At 29.3% G+C, this 20,682-nt stretch overlaps 1 protein-coding gene across 3 annotated transcripts in view; it reads right to left on the reverse strand.

The window, feature by feature from the left end:
* Positions 1-9,458: 9,458 nt before the first annotated feature.
* LOC135922663 (uncharacterized) overlaps positions 9,459-20,682 on the reverse strand; it is a 52,369-nt gene continuing 41,145 nt past the window's right edge. For 2 of the 3 annotated variants that reach the window (XM_065457093.1, XM_065457094.1), the window contains exons 6-12: positions 18,042-18,120; positions 16,607-16,869; positions 14,977-15,055; positions 13,639-13,852; positions 13,346-13,464; positions 11,648-11,786; positions 9,463-11,510 (exon numbers count right to left, since the gene is read on the reverse strand). In XM_065457093.1, coding sequence (XP_065313165.1) covers positions 10,064-11,510; positions 11,648-11,786; positions 13,346-13,464; positions 13,639-13,852; positions 14,977-15,055; positions 16,607-16,869; positions 18,042-18,120 — 2,340 coding nt within the window. In that variant the 3' untranslated portion in view covers positions 9,463-10,063. Of the gene's footprint in view, positions 11,511-11,647; positions 11,787-13,345; positions 13,465-13,638; positions 13,853-14,976; positions 15,056-16,606; positions 16,870-18,041; positions 18,121-20,682 lie in introns of all 3 variants that reach the window. The other variant, XM_065457092.1, reaches the window with a different exon arrangement.

Here is a 20,682-nt window from a genome sequence, read left to right on the forward strand (position 1 = left end):
GAAGTTTTTAAAAGAATTCAGGGTAAAGGCTTGAGAGCCAGCAAAGAGAAAAGCCTTTTGGGTGTAATGGAGGTCGAATATTTAGGCCATCAAATAAATGGGATTGAGGTGAAGCCATTGCAAAAAAATTTGAAAAATATATTAAATTTAAAGCAGCCCAATAATAAGGCTGAAGTGCAGTCCTTTTTGGGTATGGTAAATTACTATCATCGTTTTATAGAGGATTTTGCGAAGGTAGCTGCCCCGTTATATGAGTTATTAAAAAAAGGCGTTCATTTCGATTGGAAAGTAGAGCAACAAGAAGCATTTGAAATTTTAAAGGGAAAAATTGGGGAAGAGCCAATTTTAGTCTGTTTCAACAATGATTTAGAAATTATTTTAGCGGTTGATGCCTCCAACAAAGGTGTTGGAGGAGCCTTATTACATGTAATTGATGCTGTGGAAAGACCCATCCTTTTTTTTTCCCGAGTTTTTAGGGATGTCGAAACGAGATATTCGGTGATTGAACAGGAGGCCTTGGCCGTGATTTTCGGTTTGACGAAATGCCGTGAATATTTGATTGGTAAAAAATTTGAAATTTTTACTGACCATAAGCCATTAATCCACCTATTCCGAAAGGATAATAGGGAGTTAATGCTATCTCCCCGGTTACAACGTTGGTTGTTATTAGTGGGAAGTTTTAACGTGGAAGTTAGATATCGTCGGGGCAAAGAGAATCATTTGCCGGATATTTTGTCCAGGTTGGGTTCTGACTGTGCAGACCCGGAAATAAATAGTAGTATAAGTGATAGAGAGAAGGCCTTAGTGCGTTCTCTGTCTTATATTTTAAAAGGGGGTCCTACCAATTGGGAGGATTTGAAAGCCAATACTGTGAATGACAAAGTGCTAGGTCAGATAAAATTAAGTCTAACAGGAGATAAACCTTGGAAAAACAAATATGATGCATATAAAAAAATACAGAAAGAATTATCAATTGTTGATGATTGTATTATGAGGGGAAACAGGGCCGTAATTCCTTATAAATTACGGAGTAAAATTATGAAATTATTGCACGCCGGTCATCAAGGTCGAGACAAGATGAAGTCTTGGGCTCGAGAATATGTATGGTGGCCTGGTATGGGCAAAGATATTGAACGGATTACCAGGAAATGCGTTCCTTGTAATGCATGTGCTCCTATGCCCCGTAAAGAGGTAGGGCAGGTTTGGCCTAAATCAAAGAAACCTTGGGAACGTATCCACATCGATTTCTTTGATCTTGATAAAAAGACATATTTTTTAGTGGTAGACTCATATTCTAAATGGATAGAATATGCATTAGTACATGGATACACCACAAAAATTGTTGTGAAAAAATTAAGAGAATTATATGCTCGGTTCGGTTTTCCGGACAAAATAGTGTCTGACGGGGGTCCCGCCTTTGTCAGCGAAGATTTTAAACAGTTTTGTGTTGAGTCACAGACAAAACACATTCTAGCTCCACCATATCATCCCAGCTCGAATGGACAGGCTGAGAGGATGGTAGCCATTGTTAAAAATTGGATCAAAAAGGCTGGAGCCCATAAAGAGGAGGCTTACATGTCTCAATTATATTACCTCAATTCTCGTAATCGAGAGGGAGTTACGCCTGTCGAGTTATTTTTAGGTAGGCGAACACGGGGTCCTTTGGATTTCTTAAAACCAAAGAAGAAGACTATTACCTCAATGGAAGTAAAATTAGGGGTAAGGTTTGCCGTGGGACAAAAGGTTTGGGCCCGATTGTTCGACAATCGAGCAACCAAATGGGAAAAGGGTCGGGTCATATTGAACCGGGGTTCGAAATTAAGTGAAATTTTGTTAATAACAGGGGTGACCGTGGTTCGGCATCACGATCATATGAGATTGGGATAAATAAGAAGCGTCTTATTTGTTTGGGGTACATATGGGTTCGGTTTCCGAATATATTTAGTCATATTGAAAATAGTTCAATATAGACAGGTTGTTGGTCATTTTCAGTTAAAAGCATATTTCAATTTAGATGAGTTTAATAAAATCGGGTTCTTAATATATTTGGTCATATTAAAAATAGGTCCATATAGACAAGTTTAATAAATTTGTCAACATGGTAAAGATATACATATTTGGTCATATTAAAAATAGGTCAATATAGACGGGTTTAATAAATTTATCAACATGGTAATGATATGGAAAGTTTTTTTCGGTTTGGTTCGTTAAGGAATGTCTTTGTCTGTTTTGTCAAATGAAGATTTGTGTTAATGTTGTCTTGTATTAAATAAAGTTTGATTTTCAAAGTAATGAAAACATGTTTGTATATTGTCCGTTATTAAATGAATAGAAAGTTTTTTTTCTTTTGTGTAAGGAAAAATTGTGTTAATGTTGTCTTGTATTAAATAAAGTTTGATTTTCAAAGTAATGAAAACATGTGTGTATATTGTCCGTTATTAAATGAATAGCAAGTTTTTTTTGTGTAAGGAAAAATTGTGTTAATGTTATCTGGTATTAAATAAAGTTTGGTTTTCAAAGTAATGAAATAATGTTTTTATCTTTCATTAGATTAATAGAAAGTTTTTTTTTTTAAAATGTAATGAAAAGATGTTTATTTTTTATTAGAATAATAGAAAGTTTAGTTTTTTTTTCTGTTAGTTTTAGGATGGCAAAATTTTTTCCTCACTTATTTTAATTGGGGGATTCGCGTGAATAAGTTAGAAAGTATGTTATTTGTTTCAATTGACGCTCCCACCAAGGGATATTATAATAATATTATTGAGAGGAATATTTTTTTTTGTTTTGATACAATATGCTTGCGCCGTAAATCGTGAGTATAAAAATAGTTTTTTTTTTATTAAACATAAAATTTTTTTTAAAAAAATAAGTTAAAGTAAATTAGTTTTATATTAAAAATTTAAAATTTTGTAAATTAATTTTATATTAAAAATTTAAAATTTTTTTTTAAAAAAAAAAGAGGTTAAAGTAAATTAACTTTATATTAAAAATTTAAAATAAATCTCCCGTTGCAGCTGATATCCACATATTCCGGACGATAAGATAAATGGAAACTACCAGTCGATTAGTGGATCTAGGGTCCTGCTACATTCAAATTACCCTGATCCCCAAGAATACCGGTATGACAATACCAGCCACGATGGTACTAGATAATTCGATGATGTCTGGAGGTCCCCGTATCAAGAAATGTTTCCATTGTCGAAGCAATGATCATATTCGAAGCCAGTGCCCAAGCTTAGGAAGAGACGGGCGATCGCCTCTAGCCCCTATCAATGACAACACTATTGGGCAATCAACCAGGCAATATCGAAGGAGAGGGGAGGACTCTACGCGGGAGACAGCTCCATGCGCTCCCATACGACAAGCGCCGTCAGCCAACAGGGGTGCCCTGAATGGTACCTCCAGCGGAAGTTCCAGCAGCACGTCAAACCCCCCCATTGACAACATTCTCCCGCGAACGGTCGATAACATTCAAGGACCTACGCCGACGACGTCAGCTTTTTCTGCGGAAGCTACACGTATAGATGACATGGACTTGTGGGAGAATCAGTTACTCTCCTGAAGGCTCCACAAAAGGTCCGCTGCACCCAGACACCTTTTATATTATATTTTTTTTTGTTATTTGGCGTGCCACAGCCCATAAAGGGGTGGCATGTCATAAATGATACCCATTTTAGTAGAAATATCAATCAATTTTATAAATATATAAATATATTAGTTTTTAATTAACCAAATGTCAGTCATTTCTGACAAAGATTTTTGTTTATATTTTTTAAAAATTGAACAAAGAAACACTTTTTTTTTTATGACTTTTCGATTTTTATATTTTTGTGACTTTTAAATTTTTGATAACCTTTTTTTTATGGTAATAAAACCTTTTTAAATTATGATAATATTTTGCGCCTTTAATTTTTTACCTTTGTAATTTGATATAGTTTTATTTAATAAAGATATAGATCCGAAGATTAGTTTGCCTAGCATTTAATTTGATAGTTTGCATTCTGAGTTTAGCTTTATAGTAGAATTTAGTCTTAGTAATTTTTCTGATATAATTAATATTTGAACCTCTTGTTTCCTCGTTATTTTCGGTTTTTTGTCAACAATTAGGACACAATAGATTTGGTATATGCTTTGAGTCATAACAATGGGAAGGGGGGTGGTAAGCATAAACACGTGGGCGTATCAGCGAAGTATACAATGAGAATTCGCATATGGTGTTTTAGCATTCATTTAAAAATAACATAAATACATTAAAGTTTAATCGAATGATAAGATTAGACCAGTTCATACTTAGTGGAAAAGAGGACATATTTTTTATATGTATTTATAAGGCATTAAAGTAAGTTTAATTAATTTTTATAAAGTTATTTATATTTATTGCATTTTAAGTAACATAAAATTGAATTAAATTCATATGCAAATTATATTTGTTTTTATTCCATATTTTTAATATTTAGAAGATTTTCTAAATTATAGAAATATTTCCAAAACGAAAATTGTATTACATACATATAATTGGTTTTATAGCTTCACATTAATCTATTCTCATTTGTCCATTGACTATTGAATAAAGAAAATATTCCTTCAACTTTAACATTATGAGCTGATATAGCAAAAATGAAGCTTGCTATAATTAACAGTTCATTATGTTGTTAAGGATTGGAATATCAGAGAAATATTTGACCCATACTTGGTGAAGAGGAAGTTTTGCAAACAAATCTCATTTTTGTAATAAACGATTTAAGGTTGCAAAATTGGTTGAACAATTAAAGAAACATTTTTATTTTTCAAAAAATCTATAGACTTTTTTTAAAATCAGACCAATCGGGAACATTTTTAATTTCCACCCATTATAAATACTCCAATTCTTCTAGAGGTTCATATTAAAGATCAAAATATTAAATGCTACCTCAATATACATTTAATTAATTATCTTATTTGTTTCAAATATAACTCGCTTTTAATCGAAAAAATTTTCATTTTTCTTTCTGTTAACAAATATTTCAATGATTTTAAATGGTTTAAACATTTCAATAATTTAATTATTTTCTTTCTCAACTGATTTAATTTTATTAAATGCATACCTCAAGGAATGAGCAAATCACAGATATGCTTTATTTAAATCATTTTTAAAAAAAATTTCTGATAAGTGATGGATTGTTAATTGAAAAAAATGTACGATTTTAATACTTCATACATTTCTAGGAAACAAGGAAATAAACAATCCATCGTATTTTTGAGTGATAGAAAAATTATAAATTCAGAATAGTATATAAGGAGAATAAATAAAAAAATTTTTAATGAATAATATTGACAAAAGCGGGGAAACTCTAGTCCTGAGAATGGACTCGCTAGTAGTCTGTTTTGTCGTCGGTAGTATGATAATAATATTTTAGAAATGTGAATAAAGTATTTTATTGTTAACTATTGAAAATAACAAATTTAATAATGTAAAACTGATTGATTTTTATAATATATAAGGTCTTTTTTTGTATCAAAAGTAAATCAATTATGTAAATGTAAATATATATCATATAAAATAACGTTTTATATATTCAATTTACATAATATAAATGTTTAATAGGTCACACGATAGCCTTAAATCTTCATTATCTAAAATGGAAAAGTATATTAACACAATAAATAATAAATCATTACGAATATGTAACAGATAATAACATGATGAGAAAAAATATAGACAAACAGAACTTATTATGATAATTGTAAAAATGCTTTTCCCGTAATAATATGAAAAAAAAAATTATTTTTAGAGGACAAATTAAAATAAAAATAGATATCTGACATATTTTTAGACATCTAAAAAGGACCATAATTTTATATAAAATTCTTGGTGTTAATTATAAAATCTCTAGTTACATCCAAATCACTGTAATTAAGCTGTTGCATATTTATTTTAGATTTAGTAAATAATCTAATTAATAATTTATTTTAGATTAAAAAATATGCTTATGAGTTGACCATATGATTTGAATTCCCTTATAATTGAATAGAATGGATGTAATATTGGAGTTTAAAATAAATATGCACCGAAGATATGGCTAGTTAACAATTGGTTAAAAAATGTATTTAAGGTAAGGCCAGTCCATTCGGTGGACCAAAGATCTTCCATAGAAAATGGTATTTTTTAAACATTATTATATAGATCTGATCTCAATTCAAGTATTTGTAAAAATAGAATAATAAAATTCAAATTATTTTTTATTTAAAAAAATTATATAAAATTTTATTTTCAAATTCAATGTTAAAAAAGATTACAATAAGATAAATTTTTTATTATAAATATTAACATACCATATTGTTATTAATTTTTTTTTAAACTAACATAATTATATAACACAAGTTCAGAGTTGTTAAAGTAGCGCGCTACGTAGCGCTCTATCTTTTTTGGTAGCTATAGCTAATAGCGGCTACTTTTTTTGTAATTATTTAACGCGCTACTTTTTTAAAAGTAGATAATGAATGTAAGCATAAGCACGAAAATTTAAATATAGTACCATAATTAATTATAATTTTTATGATTTATTATTTAATTTTGAAATTGAAATATATTTTCAATTTGTTTTATAAACTTAAATCACCTGTTAATAATTTAAAATGACATCGCATATGGATATCCAAATCGTTGAAAGTGATTCAGAGTCAGACATTGATATTAATGAAATGGAAGATACCAGGGAAGAAAATGATATTCATAGCAATACTTTCCCATTCCCTAGATTTCAAAAATTTTCCAAGTAAAACAAAAAGTGACTTCGAATTTATGTTTAAAATGTAAAAAAAATATTTCCTCAAATCAATCCAGTAGCTATAACCTCAAGAAACACCTAAAGGTAAATTATCATTTTTACATAAAATGATAATATTTATTTTATAAGACTGTTCATGCTAATAGTTTTAAGGAAATGGAAAAACATATAAATAACCTTGGTATAGGTGAATCTACATCCAAAAAGACTAATTCAATTCAGACCAAATTAATTCAAATGCCAATATTTCTCAGAAATTAACTGATAAAGTTATTGTTGATTTTATAATTGATACAGTTCAGCCAATGTCTTTGTGATAATCCATCATTTACTATGATGATTAAAACTTTATCACCTGGTACAACTATTTTATGTCGCCAGACACTTGTGAATAAAATAGCAGATAAGTTTAAAGTGATGAAAGATGCTTTAATAGTAGAATTATCAGAGATATTTCAGATATGTACCACGGCTGATAGTTGGACACATAACAGAAGGTAAACACTTATTTATATTTATAAATTGATCTGATTAAATATTTTTAGAGCGTATTCGGGAATCACAGGCCATTGGCTAGCTAGGCCCTAGGACTTTAAAAAGAAGATCTGTAGGATTAGCCCTCAAAAGGATAATTGAATGCCAGACATACGTTGTATTTGCAAATTAAATTATTGACGTCCACAAGTCTTTTAGGATTCATAATAAAGTTTGCAAGATGGTGACCCAGATGTCTATGAAGCGCGAGTATTAAGGGAAATTATCGAAAAAGGATTTGAGTGCCGAGGAACGTTATATTGTATTGAAAGCATTATTAAAATCGATTTTACATAAAACGGAGTTTGTTGGTGGATGTTGGAGGTAGATTCGTAGGCCGTGAGAGTCTATATCTACGCCTCCTTTTGTTCCGCATCCTAATTGGTATTTGCCAAACAGGGAATGAGTATCAAATTTTATTTTTTTTGTTATAATTTTAGCTATCAGGCGTCTGAAAAATTAACCGATTACCATTGGGCGGATGACGCCAATAGGTTTTTCAAAAGCTATCAAGTTAGCAATATATTTTGATGAGCTAATGTCGTATCTTTATTTGTTATATTATTAAGGAAGGTGGTAAGTGAGTTAAAAAAATTATTGGAATTATGAGATTTTAAAAATGTTTGGAAGTAAGAAGGTCTATAGCCATCCGGGCCTGCTGCTGAAAATTTATTAAATTCACTTATTGTATCGCGAATATCTTGGTTTGTAATAATGAATGGGGGAATATTGAGTGGTGGGTTTGGTAAGCCAATATAAGAGGCACGAGGATGAAGGGATTTTAGGTTGTTAAGGGTCTAGTCGTTAGATGGAGCGAGTTTTGTTTGTGAAGAGATTCACCACATATGTCACCTTCATTTATTTTTTTGGAAATTTTGTTGCAGGTATTATTGAAACTTTCATTAGAATTATTGAGATTTTTAACGTATTCTAATAGTGTTAAATTTTCCAATATTTTGAGTCTGTCTTATATTAGGTTAGGTATTGAGGTAGATTTGTTATCTTTTGTGATTGAGAGGCATTTGAAAGGGAATGTGAAGAGATTATTCCAATGATTTAAATTTGACAAATCTATATTAATATTATCAAATAATATAGTAAGATGGTCATTGATTTGGTAATTAACACTAGATGAGATGTGTTGATAAATTCTTCTAGTGATTTGTTATATACTTGTTTGTGTTTGGTATTGATTGGGGGTTCAATTAGTTTTGTGCAAAGTGTATTAGAACCTGAGCAAGGGAGAGCTGGAGGGCCATGTTTGTATAGATGGTCATCTTTTTTTAATATTAATAAGTTTGTGACAGGTTGGGCAGATTCCTTTCATGCTAATGACGAGAAGGTGGTTTAATACCTGAGAAGTTTGTCTAAGGCAAAAACATTGGATTGAGATATTTGGCATGTTGGTATATAAGGGTTTTGATATAGATGGAATCAGAATAATTAATTTATATAGTGCATATGAGGTATTTTTACTTCCAAGATAATATGTTCATAATAGTTTCAATTATAATGAGCTTGTTATAAACTCTGAAATTATGGGTGCAGGTGCTAATAACAGCCCATAGCCTCTAGAAGGTCAGAGACTTTTAAAATACGTTAAAATCTTGAGTAATTTTCCGATAATTCTCTGAAGGCCTTTCGGTCAAACTCTTCTTTCTCCCTAAATTTTTAAAAAATTGCGAAAATTACTGGGGACTAGAACAAGGGGATTAGCTACTCTCCCCCCTTACGACCTTGTTTATCCATAGACATATCAGATTTTTAATTCCATCTTAGTGGGAATAGAATTTCAACTCTTATTAGAATCACCAATTAAATTTGATTTTCTCGGGATAAGCTTCCAGTTACTTATTTATTCTAAGTTCAAGTTTTACAAAGATGATCGAGTTATAATCGGCAAAAATAAAAATTTATAAAATTTTTTCCTCTTCATATTAACATAGAAAATTATGATCTAATTTTTCAAAAAAAAAAAATTATCACCTTATTAATTAAAATTATTTACTAAATAAAAATGATCATTTATATACAATTTTTTTTATTGAAATATAGTAATGGACTAAATATATGATTTCATTTATTTAATCGAAATTTGAAATAAGTATATTATATTTGTATTGTAAAAAAATAAATGATACAATATAATAAGTAGGAATTATAATGAAGATTCTGTAAAATAAACAGCACCAAAAAATATTAATTTTATAGTTTATACATGATTTATTAATAAATCTTTTAAGATTTTAAAGAAACGGGAATGATTACGAGGATGTAGAATGTTCAACATTATCTTAAAATAAAATAGTGAATGTATCTCGCGGTTAAAATTTCTAAATAAATTTCAAAGTTTTTTTTAATATTAAATATAATATATAAAGAAATAAGATCTTTTTTTATAAAAATGAGATTGATAGCCCTCCATGGAGAAAATAAAAAATTATTAATTTTCCTTATTAATAAATTTTAAACATATAATTACGTATATAATATAATATTGTATAAATTTTCCTAAAAGAAATATATAATGTATGAAATAAATAGGAACATATATATCAATAATAAAGAATCGTTATATGATTTCAAAACTAAAGATAAATGTCGGTTAATCAGGCTAAAGTAAAATATCATTATTGCAAAAACGTTATGACATTGAAAAAATATCGTTATTTTATCTAAAATTGCATAATTTTATTTAGAGGAATTTTGAGTAAAAGGTTTGTTTCTCTTAAATTTATATATGGTGGAAGAAAAAGGAAGATTCATTCTTCCTGAACTACATTTACATTATCGGTTACATTGTCTGGAGAAGACTGGCGACTATAAGATAATTCTTTGATCCCCTTCTTGATTATCATACAGTTTATGGTGGATTCCATTCCTTCCACATTAGAAATGTCAGATGATTTATCGTTTAAATCATCCATGTATTTGGATTTCTTGAATCCCAATGGATGTTTCGACGAAGAGAAGGTTAATTCCTCATCAACAAGACCTACTTCCTTTATGGGTTCTGATTCTGGAGATGAACCCATAGATCCACGAAGGTTGAATGAATCAGTCTTGCTATCCAACAATTGATTTTCGTTATAACGTACATCTAACATGCCATAATCTTCAACATCGTTATCTTGCCTTAAATTATGATTAACATTTGAAGGTTTTTTGGAAGAATCGTTGTCTTCCTCGCTGATTTCAACTCTGTTGATCGATTCTGATGTGATTATCATATACCGCCGTTCGTCAAATTGGTCGGGAGTGGGGTCCCCATTTTCGCTATATGAAGCATCCGGCGTATATGTTTGCTGCAGGTAAGCTTTCTTGGGGTGATCTTGGCTAGTCGTTAATGACTGATTGTAGACAGAGTTGTGCTGGGAATTGTCGTCAAAAAAATAGGCCTGGTGACGCCTCTTGGTCTCATCCATTAAATTGTTGATACCCAACAACCTTTGCTGGTTTTCATTATCGATAGGAACATTTATTTCTGTATCCTTGGTACCGTAATCGTCCTGATTGTTCATCAATATGCCATAATTAGCGTTCAAGATCATTTCTCTGGCTTGATGCTGTTGCTCCAAAGGAATATTCTCGGTGAAATTTCTTATATCCATCATCATCTTTTCTTGACTTAGCTTTTGTTCATATAAATCTTTTTTGTCGGACATCGACATATCAGACGTATGGTTGCTATGGCTACTTTTCACTTTTTTGGCGTTGTGATTGTTTATAACGGAATTTCTAAGAGATTTGTTGGGATTTATACCAGTCCCCGCATTTTTTGAGTTGCCATGAGGGCCGCGTTTATGGGTAACAATTCCGTGATGTTGATTTAAAGCGTAATGAGTTAGTCCTTGACTTCCCCCTAAGGGATTTTCGCTATTATCTAGCATGTGATTGTTATTTGAATATTGAGAATTGTCAGGAGGATTCCACACATTGTTTTGAGAACCGTTTTGGGCTGTGACTAATCCGTACCCAGAATTTTGAGAGGACATGGAGGCCTTTTCCATGGCTTTTAGCATTTCATTCAACACATTGTGTATAGATTGAATGGAAGCCGAAAGAGCCGGTGAACCAAAACCATGGGTGATTAGGCTGAAATGTGTGAGATTTTTTTGGATGTTGGGTTCTAGGATTTGTTGAGGCCTTGAGTTACCTAGGGGGGATCTGTCTTTATTGAGGAGATCAAGAAGTTCTTTAGTAACTTGTCTTAATTGATATAATTTTAAATATCATTAAATTGTAGTTGTAATTTCTCAGACTTTATTAAAAAATTTTTACCATTATTTTCATGTAAATTTTCATTTGTATTAAATATGACTTGTTTAATATATCATTTTTTTTACTTAGTTGCTAGAACCATATTCTTATATGTCGAGTATTCTGATGGGTCATGTTGACGGCATATATATTCAGCCACTTGTTTAGAAGGAAACTCCGTTTCACAAGCATACCCAAAATCTCTGGCTAAATGAACGGCTTCGCCTAAAAATAGTTAAATTCGAATTGACAATTTAAAAAAACAAAAATAAAATTGATCTTTTTGTCATTCTTTAAGTTTTCTCTTATTCTTTTTTTTTAATATATCAATCTCATCGTATATTATATAATCTTCTAATCCCAAGATCATCCTGAATCCCAGACTATAATTATAGTTCGGGATATAGGTTTAAAAGAAATTACGTTTGACAAAACTATATCATGAATTAAATAAATCTTAAAATTTTAAACTTTTTTGTAACTTTGTGCCAAAATATAATTTATGTTTTAATTCCGACTTTTTTTTTGACTATACAAAAGACGATTAAAAATATTATAATTATTCAGTTTCTTGCATTTCTATTTTAATAATTTCGAAAAGATTAAATTAATATTTTATATTTGTTGTAGAATAATATAAAATAAATTTTATATTTGTTTTGATTAAAAATTAAAATATTCGTGTATATTTAACACGGAAAATACTTGCGCTGGCTCCTTATAACAGAGTTTTCTGTTGTATTAAATGAAGGTAATTCTGCTATAATGGCACCATGGGGAATTCGATAAATTAATATTAAAGCATATTCAGCTTTAAAACCTTCCTACATTTAATATCACGGAATTTCCTATACAAGAGCCAGAGCGTTTGGCATGTTTAAATATATGAGACAATATTTCAACATTTATATACTGGCCAGGAATAGGGTTATTTCCGGATTTTTATCAAATAATTTTAAAACAAATATACTTTTTGAGATTTGAAATTTAAACCAAAAATGAATTTAATAAGATAATTTTTTTTGCAAATTTAAATTTAAACACCTCTAAAGTAACTTTAAAATTTTTTTTGTAAAAGAAAAACAATTCAATGTTATCTTATACAAAAATATTGATAACTTTCAATTAAATTATAAAAGCTGAGGTAGAGTTAGGCGTGGCGCCTATTAGCGTTTTATTTAGGCATTTATTTATAAGCTATTTTTAGTACAAGTAGTAAATATTTTGATAGACAATTAACTAGCTCCAACAAATTGCTATTTAAATTTTTTGAGTATTTTATATTTTGATTTATGGACACATGACATTAATATTAGAAGTCGGCCAAATATGTTTCCACTCGCCAGAAGGGGGTTGGGTAGAGCAGTGGCGCCACTAAAAAAGATTTAATGACCTTTTTTAAAGGTAATGTTAAATTTTCAGTGGGCTCTTTAAATATTAGGAGGCTCGAGCAGCTTTTGAGCATAATTTTATAATAATTTTTGTGTTTTTTTTTGTTTTATTTTAACGAGATGTTACTTTTTTTTCAAAGGGGTAATGATAGGCTAATCTCAAAATTAAAATCTTTGTAATTCTGATATATTTATATAACAAATGGGTAGGAAACTACGATTTCGAAGTTTAATTATTAAAATTTGGGATAGTTAATTTTACAATAATTGAAATTTTTAATGCCGGCTTCTATAGTATAATAAGAGTGAGTTGATGGATTTTTATGAACGAACTTTAGAATGTTTCGAAAAAAAAAATCAACGGCAAATTTAAATCTGATTTCAGTATTTTACCTTCGACTAACGATGTTAGAAGTGTAACATTTGCAGCTTTCCTCCTTCCAGCTGGTAAATTAAGTCCTATTTTTTCCAACTTGTCTCTCAAAGTTTTACCACCGTTTTTAGATTTAGCCCTATAACAAAATAAAATATTTTTTTTTTCAACAAAAATATGAGATGCTCCACAATATTAATAATAAATATGATCTTACCAACCAAGTGCTGCATTCATTTTTCAAATAAATAATTAATTTGTTAATAAAAAGTAAATGTTATTAAAATTAATTAGAACTTCTAATTTTATTTACCTTCGAAGCACTCCTCCTAGCAAAGAAGCATTCAAACATTCAGGAGGTGACAACCTTCTTTGTACCTCTCCCACCGTAACCTTGTACTTTGACGTTGAGCTTAATAAAGATAATCTTCCCGGCACTGAACAGAATATATCGCTTGGTGATACAATGTTTGGAGATATGATTAGATCTTTGTTTTCTATCTTCGGTCTTATACTAGCCGATGAGACTAATAAATTAATTTTATTAATAACATTTAATATTACAAAATGTTTAGAAAAAATTATTTGATTTGAATAATTAATATTTAAATTAATGTAAACCATTCATATATAATCCTTTTTTAAATTTAGAAGAAATTCATAGGAAAATCGGTAGGAGTTTACCCTATTTAACAAGCTGGAATCATCCAGCCCCTGACAAATTAGTTCTATCCGATTTTCCTGCTCTTTCTAATCGACTATAGTAAATAATGTTATAGATCGTATGATCCCTCGAGCTAATTTAGATTTCCTTTTATTTTTATAATTTATATTTGGGTTGCTAATTTTGATTTGGTAGGCTGGCCTCCTCTACTTATAGAAATCACTTATAAAACGTTTCCCGCGCGACCAGAAATTTACAGCATTAAAAAATATGTAAGAGCAGAAAACAAACCATGAATTATTTTACGTTGATTACATTACATTACATTATATACTTAAACTATTATATTGTACTTTTTCCTTTTAATTATCTTAAAATGTATATAAGATATACAAATAGCTTTATTTTCTTTCTACAAAGAGAAATAAATATCTTATTTGTCCCATATTTGGAAAACATTACAATATTAACAATAAAAATTATGAATTTGCAAGACTTGTGTTTCTATAAATTTTGTGATTAATATCATATTTTTTTATTAAAGTGTTTTGCGTGAATGAATGATAAAGAATGATAAAAAAAAATCTCGTTTTTTCAAATAAAATTGTCTTTTTTTATTGTTTTATATTTTATGAGGAAAATATAATTCCTTTTTATTTTATACTTATATAAAAAAAACATAACCTAATTTTATTAATTTTTATAGGAGAATTTTGTGCTGTTATTATAAATTTCTTTTTATCTTTTATAATTATTAATATTTTTCTGTCATTATTTACTGATGGCTGAATCTGGAAATTTCTTTCTTCCTTTCTTTCTTTCTTTCCTTCCCTTTTTATCTTTTTTATCTTTCCTTCCCTGTGTTTCACAGATAAATATTTCTATTATTGCTCTTTTGTTTTTGAAGATTTTTTTTTTCATATTTTCTTTTTAGTCGATCATCATAAGCACATTATGCATAAATAATGTGTAAAAAATATTAAATACTTTTCTTGATGACTGAACTGGGCTCATTGCCGGGTGTGAAATTCAGGGAGTTAACCGGATTATTGTGGAAACTTCTCTCCTAAAAATTTATTTTTTAAGTGATAGAATTATAAATTAGGTTTATTAAGTAGGGGGTTATAATAAACACTATATTTGCGAATATACTAACCTCTAGTGTTGTTAAAAAGCCCTATTCTGATGGATTTTTTTATAACTCAATTTCGAGAATAATATATATGTAAATACTTTATTTGCCAATAAAATTTTAAAAAACATTTTATATCAAACCAGAATATAAAATTTATATAATCGAATTACTTATTCAATTACATAACAAAATTTTTCATAATTTTATTTAAATGCATAAGGAAGCTTGTTAGGTTGGTAAGCCTCTCCTTCCCTTTTCAACTATTCCATGATATTTAATTTCATAGTAGAGTAAAAAAAAATATAATTTAATATTATTCCTTAGTAAATGAATATAATGTGTCTAGAACTGAATTATACGGTGAAAAGCTATCATTATATCATTATTTTTTAAATTCACAGATGAAAATGAAATGTTTAGAATACAAACAAATTGATTAAACCATCAGTGGAAAAAGATCCCAGCATAATTAACAAATGTGCTGTTAAAATTGTAAAAGAAAGTCAACTTTCATTATTCTTCCCTATATTATATTAGAGGTCTGCATTGGGCAGGTTTTTCGCCCACCCGCCCATACTTTGTATGGGCATGGTCGGGTTTTTTAAATATTTGTATCATTGGGCAGGTGGCGGGTGGGTTGAGAAAATTTTTTAACTAATGGGCGAGCGTGGGCGGTAAACTTTTGATATTTTTCAGGCGAAATGAGCAGAACAGACTTCAATTTATTAAAGTTTTATTTCATAACATATTGTATATGTTTAATTAAAAATACATTTAAATAAATAAATAAAGAGCCAAACCAGCCATTAAAATAATTTTTAAGCATTAGACGGGTGGGCAGGTTAACCAAAATTTATAGAAAAATGGGCTGGCGGGCAAAATTTGTGAAAAAATTATAAGTGAGCTGGTGGGCGGGTTAGATAAATTTCTAAACAACGAGTGGGCGGACTTTGCTAAAAACCCTCCCATTGCAGACGTATACTTAGTGATCTGCATCGGGCCTAATTTTTCGCCCGGACCGGCCAAGCACGAAATTTTTTTATAAATGTTTGCAGGCCCGGCCCTAACCCGAAATTTTTTTTAAAAATAATCATAATCCCGGCCCGGCCCGAATTTATTTAAATATAGAAATTAATTTTTATAATTACCCAAAATAAAAGACATATGTTATATGTCGTATAGTTACAAAAATCAAATTATAAAATTGATAATTTAGATATATTTAAAAAATTTCCAAGGTCCGACCCAACCCGGCCCGGACCCATTTATTTTAAATAAAATTAGACCCGACTTGGGCCGGGCCTAACTTTGCAGATCTCTACCTATACTATATACAACAAGAGAATGATAATATCGTAAAAATAAAAGGAGAGCATAATTAAATCGACATTAATTAATCCAAAACCAATACAATATTTAGTTTACGAATTGCTTAGACTAAAAAGGTCATGAAAAAGCTAAAAGTATTAGATATAATTATACCATATCATTTTGGGATGGAGAAGTATTTTCCAGGAATTGAATAAATCTCTGATGTTGATGTTGTAGATGCATGGGAGTCGATGGGCTTCCCTGGTCCAAAGACACACAGCTTTTTGTGATATTATTTATATCGGAAATATCAGAATTTTCCAACATTTCCTGTCGTTCGCTACTTTGGTTCACTATATTGTTATTACTCATAAGTGTTTTGGTATGGTAATCGTTTATATTGTTTCTAATAATTGAATCAATACATTTTTGAGCTAAAAAAAAGATATAAATTTATACATTTAAAAATTTGGAATTGAAATGGAATAAAAAAAAATCTAATACCAATTCACACAATAATCTTAACAATAATCACCCAACCCCTGATATGACAACTGAGCAACGCTTCGATGAGAGATCCGAAGAACCCAATAAAACATACATCGATTCCTTCAACAGTTTAGAAAATTTACAACCGAAAGAGTATCCTTCACCGCTAAACAAAGAATCTCCACCGGCAAAAAGAAGAAATCAGATATAAATTCGAATTCAGGATCTCCCAATTCGACCACTATATCACAGTACCGAACCGAGGCTCTAGCAAGCACCATGGCTGAATTAATAAACGATCAAGATAAAGGTTGCCTAGAGGAAAACGAACAAAGCCTTAACGAGAGGAGAGAAGAGAAAAAATGATGGTGGATATGCTACTATGATAAGTTACACGGATCTGCATAACCTTAATCTGCAACAGCAAATCGCTGCCCTGGAAACTGTTAACTCTGAACGGATTATCAATAATAATAACATATATTAAAAATTATATGTAATGTATATTAAATAACAATAAAAATATATTGTAAATTTTTTCTCACATAGTTAAATTAGATATTTATAGATTTAATAATAAAATTTATATTTTTAAACTAATTAGATAGTTTTAAAAATTTTAATAATTTATTTATAATTTTTTATAAAACAATAATCATTTTATTTCGGAAATATAATGAGAAAGTAAAGGAGATCGCTAATATGTTTGGGATTAAAAATTTTAAACCTAGAGTAGTTTTTAGATACTCCAATCGCTTAAATATTGATGCATTTACGATGAAGATTTTAACCCCCCCCCCCCCCCCCCCATTGATCAATCCTGGCTATGCCACTGCATAATTTTATTAATTTTTATAGGAGAATTTTGTGCTGTTATTATAATTTTCTTTTTATCTTTTATAATTATTAATATTTTTCTGTCATTATTTACTGATGGCTGAATCTGGAAATTTCTTTCTTTTTTTCTTCCTCCTTTCCTTCCCTTTTTATCTTTCCTTCCCTATATGTTTCACAGATAAATATTTCTATTATTGCTCTTTTGTTTTTTCGTATTTTCTTTTTAGTCGATCATCATAAGCACATTATGCATAAATAATGTGTAAAAAATATTAAATACTTTTCTTGATGACTGAACTGGGCTCATTGCCTGGTGTGAAATTCAGGGAGTTAACCGGATTATTGTGGAAACTTCTCTCCTAAAATTTATTTTTTAAGTGATAGAATTATAAATTAGGTGTATTAAGTAGGGGGGTATAATAAACACTATATTTGCGAATATAGTAGTCTCCACATCTTTCTTCACTACCCATAAATCTAGGGAAAATGTGGTATCATGGAGAATTACTCCCAACTTAGTTTTCCCCAAAATTACAATTTCCGACCTGTCAAACTGCCTGACGCACATAGATTCTTTTTCAAGTATGCTCCCAGACCAATACTTATAATAATTTTTCCTAGACATTATTGAAATGCTAGCCCCTGTGTCGAATAACATGTCGATGTCCCAGTCAACTCTTACAGTAACTCTCGGACAAGGACAAGGTTCGACTAATCGCTCAGTCATTAAAAACTCATATGTTTTTTAATTGACTGATCAATATTTATTTCATTTGAAACATCAGTTTCACGAGAATTCACATTTGAACATAAATTCAACTCGGAATTTAGCGGTTCTTTAATAATATTCATATTCTTTTTAACAATATCACGGGGATACCTTTCCCATTCGAAAGTATTAACATCCCTCTTATCGGAATATTTAACAATACCCTTAGGATATTTCCCCCATCTAAAATTATTAGAATCTTCATTATTTTTATTTTTATCATCAGGATAAAAAAAATTTCTGTTAAAACCACGGCTTTTATGAGAATCATATCTCATTTCAGCATGGTTATATAATTTATTACTATTTCGATCTCCCGATATCCTACCCAATATATGATTACACCTGTAATCATATAGTCAATTTTTGGTACAGTTTATGGGTACATGTCCCGGTTTGTTACACTTAAAACGTAAACGGGATTTACCATAATTCGATTGTGGAACCTCCAATTTATTCGTGTTGGTACCAGAAATTTTTCTAACATTAGAATTTTCTAGTATCAATTTCCTTAACGGAAAACCCTCACAAAAATTTTGTTCTTTGACCACACAGGTCTCTACCTTGTGGGCCTTATACCCACAGCGGGTACATTTCAAATCTTCAAAGATTTTTTTATTCCAGGAGAAAATATTTTTCCCATCTGATCCCGTCGGAACACATATTTGGCCTTTACCTCCATTACTATTCAAATTAATTAATTTATGTATATCTTGATAGATGATCTTAATCATCTCTTTCATTTCTTTCAGTTCTCTGAGGATAACCACAGATCTCTCCACCATTTCCAAATGATCATCGTTATTACATTTCAACATTTCTGGTCTGCCGTTTTAGATTTCATTTAAAACCTCATTTAAATTACTTTCCAAGACCGATATTTTTTTCCAACAATCAGTCGACACTGAGTGTCTCTTTTCCAATTACCATATACTTTGGTCGCAACCAAGGTACATTTTCCAAATAAAAATTTCAAAATAATATAAATTAAAGATTTAATTACTATTAATCCTAATGTAATTAAATGATGGCCTATATCCAATTCATTAATGTTCTGATACAAAATTTTATAACCCATATCCTTAAGGATGGCAACTTTATTAATAAAACTAGGCTTAGGATACTTATCGAAATATACAACCATCGCATATTACGAATTTACTTTACTCTAAAATTAATTTATTACAGAAAATCATATTATATAATAAAGCTTGGGTGTTAATCGAACTAATCTAAAAAATACTTTTCAAACTATTTTATTAATTAAAATTCTAAAAAATTTATACAACAAAAATGATATGATTGCGTTGTGTCCTAAGGAGAAATACAAAATGTAAAATAAAAATGTGGCTTTTACCTTATAATAACAAATAATTCTGGTATCTAATATCCTATGGTCACGGTCAACAACTAACAAAATAGAGAAGAAAAAAACTTACCAAAATCCAAAATATAAAAAAAAGAACTTACAGTAAATCAATAAATCAAAAGAACCCAAAAATGAAGGAATTTACAAAAAATCAAAGAGCCTACGTAAAATATTAGAACTTAAAACCAATGGCTTACACAGATATCTCAATAATACTTCGATAACTCTTATAAATCAAACTTGATTAAAACAAAATCTTAGAAAAATTAATTCTTCGCTTTTGAAAATTTAAGCACAAATGATATTAATCGTTTTTTTTTATTTTAAGCACACAAAAAAATTAATCTTATAATTTTAAGCATAAAAAGAAATTATTTTATAAATTTAAGCATAAAAAAATTAATGATCAAAATCAAATCATTTTACAAAAAACTATATGATAAAAAATGATATCAAAATACAAAGTTTTATTATTAAAAATGATTGACATTTATATTAATTTTATATAAACAAAAGGGAAAAATATTGTGAACTACAACACTAACCTCTAGTGTTGTTAAAAAGTCCTATTCTGATGGATTTTTTTATAACTCAATTTCGAGAATAATATATTTGTAAATATTTTATTTGCCAATAAAATTTTAAAAAAACATTTTATACCAATCAAGAATATAAAATTTATATAATATTTAATACGAATTATTCAATTACATAACAAAATTTTTCATTATTTTATTTAAATGCATAAGGAAGCTATGTATAAAATTTGTTAGGTTTGGTAAG

The sequence above is a fragment of the Gordionus sp. m RMFG-2023 genome, chromosome 1, assembly GCF_954871325.1.
Source record: "Gordionus sp. m RMFG-2023 chromosome 1, tfGorSpeb1-WG-v2, whole genome shotgun sequence".
Lineage (NCBI taxonomy): Eukaryota > Metazoa > Nematomorpha > Gordioida > Chordodea > Parachordodidae > Gordionus > Gordionus sp. m RMFG-2023.